General features: G+C 39.2%; 1 protein-coding gene across 1 annotated transcript; it reads left to right on the top strand.

Moving 5' to 3' along the window:
• The first annotated feature begins 399 nt into the window (after positions 1-399).
• On the top strand, positions 400-4,324 carry LOC135614090 (glyceraldehyde-3-phosphate dehydrogenase 2, cytosolic-like). The gene is made up of 12 exons (XM_065111114.1): positions 400-530; positions 618-644; positions 758-858; positions 1,156-1,271; positions 1,368-1,467; positions 2,293-2,439; positions 2,529-2,589; positions 2,663-2,760; positions 3,204-3,346; positions 3,613-3,696; positions 3,841-3,930; positions 4,017-4,324. The coding sequence occupies exons 1-12, from the start codon at positions 527-529 to the stop codon at positions 4,060-4,062; spliced, it is 1,017 nt and encodes a 338-aa protein (XP_064967186.1). The 5' UTR covers positions 400-526; the 3' UTR covers positions 4,063-4,324.
• The last annotated feature ends 1,676 nt before the right edge of the window (positions 4,325-6,000 follow it).

Below are 6,000 nucleotides of genomic sequence, written 5' to 3'. Positions count from 1 at the left end.
CTGTGGCATCATCCGTAAATTACCCCCAAATCCCGGGGCCATTTTGGTCGCCTAGAGTGCTCTTTCCGGGTCCCTGCCACCCTCGCACGTGACCGCCCACGAGCGAACCACCGCATCCCCTGTTCCTCCGCGTCGCCGGAACTCCCTAAGCCGAACCCGCTCCTTCCTCTGATTCGTTGGTCCCAGAACAAATATCTCCCGACTCCGTTACTCCCTCCACGATGTAGTTTAATCATAGCAGTCCGAAGAGGCAGCGGAACGCACTGTGATTGTACGGGAATCGTAAAGCAAATAAATCTCCATCCGACGGTGAAGATCGTTCAGCTGGAACAAAACCGCTTCGGACGGCAGCAGGTTTCATATATTTTATAGAAAAGAAAGAAAGTTCCAGAAACCCTGCGCCACACTAAATGGCGTCGCCTGCCACTTCGCCTATATAATACTCCGTAGCTTAACCCGTCTCTCTTCGTCACATTCCTCTCTTTCGTCGCTTTTCCTCGCTTCTGGTATCTCATCTTATATCGCCATGGGTGAGACTTCGAATCCTTCTCTCGCGTTCTGATATTATAATTTTCCTCTATATCCATCTCATGTTGGGTTTTCTCTTGTTGTTGTAGCCGGAAAGATCAAGATCGGCATCAACGGTTGGTTTCTCCGCCCACTTCGATTTGTTGTGTTTGTGGTTGGGGTTGGGACTAGGTGGGATGTATGATCGATCTGTGGGCGTTCGATGACTCGATCTTGTGGTTGTTGATAGGATTTGGAAGGATCGGGAGGTTGGTCGCCAGAGTCGCGCTCCAGAGCGACGATGTGGAGCTCGTCGCCGTGAATGATCCCTTCATCACCACTGATTACATGGTACTATGTCATTTCACTAATCTCGTTTGCTGTATGTACAGATCTAATGATTTTATGTGTGGATTGATGACATTACAGCTCCTTTGTGTATTTTCTTGTGTGGATCATTAGTAGGATGATACCGATCCATGGTTTTGACGGCGAATTCGACAGATCCGTGGGATTTAACTGTCCTAGTTATCGTCTTTCATGTCGACGTGTGTTTTGGTTATTATTCTGTTCGTTTATTGTGAAACCTGTACATTTGCTCTGTTTGATCGTCGAATCTGACTTTTACGATTTGATATTGCACCGCAGACATACATGTTTAAGTATGATACTGTGCATGGGTCATGGAAGCATCACGATATCAAGGTGAAGGACTCCAAAACTCTTCTGTTTGGCGAGAAACAAGTCACTGTCTTTGGAATTAGGTAGTCTTCTTCTTATCCTTTCTGATATAGATGTTAGTAATCATTATGTTTGAGATGCTGCCCTTGTTTGTGTAATAAAGCTGTTCTGGTCTTTAGGAACCCTGAGGAGATTCCATGGGGTGAGGCTGGTGCTGAGTACATCGTGGAATCCACTGGTGTTTTTACCGACAAGGACAAGGCTGCTGCTCACCTTAAGGTAATGGTATATGTAACAATGTCTCTAATATTATACATCAATCTTCTTCGTCAATGTCAAATAGCCTGGGTGACACGGGCTATAGGCCGACTCCTACTCGAGGTTGAGCTTAGCACACAAATGTTACTTCAAATCCAATAATTGGCATTCACTTAAAACGATTTTTTCCTTCTTTTAACGTGAAAATTATGTAGGTCTTGTCAGGGAATCATTCAGAAGTTGCCATTTGGTAATATATTTTAGTCAAACAAGGGCAGTGGACTATGACACAATAAAGACAAGTTGTTTGTGAAAACTAGCAGAACCCACAGCTAAAACATTTGTGGAGTATGATATGTACTATCTAAACTCAATTTTTCTAATTTTTACCATGCTCATAGGAAACCATGATTGCTTCGAGATAGTAGTGTGGCATGAGAGGTAAGTAAATGGTGGTGAAAATAAGTTGCATCAGGTGCTAACAGAGCAACTTTCAAGTGTTCAATTATTGCTAATTTCAAAAGTTCAAGGAATGGAAGTCGCTCAAGTTTCTGTGCCCATGTGGAAATCAAGTATTTCCTGTGGATATATCTACAAGTTAGTCTAGCTTCTCCAAAGTATCTGACAGTGACAGTCAAGTATTCTATTTGATCCTCTTGTGGGTAACATGAAATACAAGATCTGCATGTTAGAAGCAAACCCAATTATATGTTTGTGGATTTTCATTTTCCTAGGCAGTCAGAGTTTCTGTAGTTCTTGTGTTTCTTTGTGGAATGCAAGGATTTGTCGTTTTCCTAAAATTAGCAAGCTGAACTTTCCTGTTGGGCTATTCTCATTTAACTTCAGGGTGGTGCCAAGAAGGTCATTATTTCTGCTCCCAGCAAGGATGCTCCAATGTTTGTTGTAGGTGTCAATGAAAACGAGTACAAGCCTGACATTAACATCGTCTCGAATGCGAGCTGCACCACCAACTGTCTTGCACCTCTAGCCAAGGTAAATGACTTTCAAGATGGCCTAGTTCTTCATTTTTGATCTTTTACTTAATATTAATTAATATTTTGTTTAAATATCTCTAATGGCAGGTCATCCATGATAGATTTGGAATAGTCGAGGGTTTGATGACCACAGTTCATGCTATCACCGGTAATTCTTATTCGAGTTGTATGATCCTACTGAGCATTTCAAAGTTGATACGATCTTTGCTTTTGTTTATCAGCCACTCAAAAGACTGTCGATGGGCCATCAAGCAAGGACTGGAGAGGTGGACGTGCAGCAAGCTTCAACATCATTCCTAGCAGCACGGGTGCTGCCAAGGTATTTCCATAATATGATTTATATTGTTATATACATAAACTTATAGGTGCTCATTTGAACATATTATGTAGATATTCATAACATTTATGCTTGTATGCTCAAGAATACACACATTTCAATGACTTGAGAGAGCATATCTGCTTTTTATGTATGTTGGTGGTCACTGATATTGCAAGTTAGAAGACATCTGTTTCTGCATTAAAATTATTCTAAGTTGATCTGTGGAGTGTAGAGTATGCTTGTGCGGATGCATTTTAAAGTGTACTTCATTTCATTGCAAGTGGCCATTCGAAAGAGTTACAAATTACACAGTTATACTTTATTTCCTGATTAAATTTGTTTCTTCTATTCCCCTTGCTTATTTGACCATTGAGATAATTGCTTGTTTCTAGTCTGACATCCAATTACACGTCTGAACCTTGTATCTGCTGCTAATCGTGCAGGCTGTTGGAAAAGTTCTCCCTGCTTTGAATGGAAAGTTGACTGGTATGGCATTCCGTGTTCCAACTGTTGATGTGTCCGTGGTGGATCTCACTGTCAGACTTGAGAAAGAAGCTACCTATGATGAGATTAAGGCTGCCATTAAGTAAGTAGCCAAAGTTGACGCACATGATTCTTCTTATAATGGCAATGATTAAATCCACACAACTGTGTTGTAGATATTACTCATCTGGGTGCGGGACATAGGTTAGCTGGAAAGTCATAGAACATAATATTTTCAATTATTGACTTAATAAACAAGTATATCGTATTATGCTTTGTAACCCATGGAGATGTGTTGGGAATCATCTTTTCTTTTTTTTAATGTTTGGCATTTACATCTATTTGATTTTTTTTTTTTTTAAATCTCAGGGAGGAATCTGAAGGAAACCTCAAGGGCATCCTTGGATACGTGGAAGAGGACTTGGTGTCCACCGACTTTGTGGGTGATAACAGGTGCTCAAATATTTAATAATGTCAAAGAAACTACTTTGGTGACAAAGCTGAAAAGTTATTCATTGCATGATTTGGTAATCTTGTCGAAGCTGATCTCTTTATTATGATATTTTAATTGTCTAATTCTTTGATTGGTCATTACAGGTCAAGCATTTTTGATGCCAAGGCTGGAATTGCTTTGAACAAGAAGTTTGTCAAGCTCGTGTCGTGGTACGATAATGAGTGGGGCTACAGGTAAACTAAATCTCACTCCATGCCCGCCCACAAAAATGACTCGCTGTCATGTTTATATATTTGAATTTTGGTCTTCTTGTTTGCAGCTCTCGAGTTGTTGACCTCATCCGCCACATTCATAAGAATCAGTAGTAGTTCGGATGCTTCTCTGAGGTCGTGTTGGTTGAAGTGGTTGTAGGGGGGTCGTCGCTTCCCTTTCTAGCCATGAATAAACGTGTTGGATGTCATATCCACCTTCTTAGTTGTCCTGGCCACCGGCGGGTGATGCCTAGAGTTCAATTGAGATGTTAAATACTCGGCTGAGTGTGAAGCTGGAATGTTTAGTTTCTTTGCATCGGGCTTTTAATTAGACCTAATTTTGGCTGATCTTAATGAATCGCTTGAATTTCCAGTCTTTTGATTTTGCATCGGGCTTTAATTTTGCTTCTGTTAAAAAAAAGCAGAAGGAAGGACTACAATGAGCAGAGGCCCAAACAAAGTGAGTGTGTCCTATAAAGCCAAGCCAGTCGTGTAAAGTACCAGTATCAATTTTCCTTTACAGTTAAGTGCTGCTATATTATGATGGTATATCAAAACTGTATACTAGCAGTAATTGCTTTTCACAACTTATATCCCGTTGCTAGCTTTTCTTATCTTTTATAAGATACCATCGCTAAATTTTAATGCCCCTCGAACTAACCTGATCAGAAATTATGTCCTAATCCTCAGGGAATGCTAAATTTGCCCCAAAGTTATGTTCATCCATATGAGGTAGATCAACTTCAAATGACTGATGCCTCACCCAACCAAAATAGAAAAGAAAAGAGAACTTTATGCCTGAGGTTGGTTGGCAGGTGGAAACGCAGCATTCCGAGATGCCCCCGTTAAGCAGGAGAGTGAGCAATGATACAATTTTTTCTTTTTTTCTGTTTTTTGGGTGCAAAACACTCAAGTTTATTGCATTTATAGTCAACCAAGATTACAACTGCACCTTTCAAAAGACAAATTTCCTACCAATAAATAAACAATTTTCTCCTCCTTTTAAATAAATCCTTATGAGCTCAGCAGATTGCTCTCGAACTCACCCATGATTGAATCTGCCAACCTGAAACTCGCATAATCTCTACAAAGGTACAGGAAAGAAGAAGAAGAAGAGTTCACCATATTGCCTGAAACAAAATTTACTTGGTTTTAAGCCACTTAACACATCCATTCCCTTCCTGAATGGATGTGTTATCGACCTGTTTATCTTTAATTATTATGTATTTATGGTCTCCCATCTATCTTATATCCTATAGATCATATATTGGACATTGTAATATCAGGCTCATACAGAATCATATCTGAGTCTCGCTCTAGTCGGATTTTCTTGGAGAACTCTCAATTCGAATGATCCTGGTTAAGGATTTTATTTGAGCAAGCACACACGAGATATTCCTCTCGTAATATCGAGAGTGAATGATCCTCTATTAAAATTCAATTGTCGTATGGTTATTGACATTCCCAATAACCAATTATATCTGATCTAAAACTTTTAAATATATAAGTTCGACATCAAGGAATGAATTACTCATATAAGGCGTCCTTGGTGTCTCAAGTCTAAAGACCAGACACGCAACTGAGGCTACGGAATCGTTATTTGACGTCAGGTATCATTAACCATCTAATATTTCATAAGCAGATAAATCAATAAACTCATTTTTCAATGAACACCTGCTGTACCTCTAGTATCCCATATGAGCGATTATGAGATCAGTCGCTTCCATCATATGGACGAACGTACTAGTCTGTCTAGTTATATCGATGCCATTTTTGAATAACCTATGATTTAGGGTCTACGACGAATCTGTCTCATTCTCATTATCTCATCACAATCCGATTATCATTATATAAATCTAAGGACATACACATTAGTGATGCTAGTGTACTCTCATACTCAAACTAAATTGAGGATTTAATTTTTTTAATTAAAAAAGTATATTTTTTTAATTACAAAAATCTAATAGACATAATACTCACATGAAGTTGACTATAGAACTCATCATTTATGCAATAATACATCAACTAACATTGATGTCTTAATAAAAAAAT

Source organism: Musa acuminata, chromosome BXJ2-6 (assembly GCF_036884655.1).
Source record: "Musa acuminata AAA Group cultivar baxijiao chromosome BXJ2-6, Cavendish_Baxijiao_AAA, whole genome shotgun sequence".
Taxonomy (NCBI): Eukaryota; Viridiplantae; Streptophyta; class Magnoliopsida; order Zingiberales; family Musaceae; genus Musa; species Musa acuminata.
This window is presented reverse-complemented; position numbering and strand designations above follow the sequence as displayed.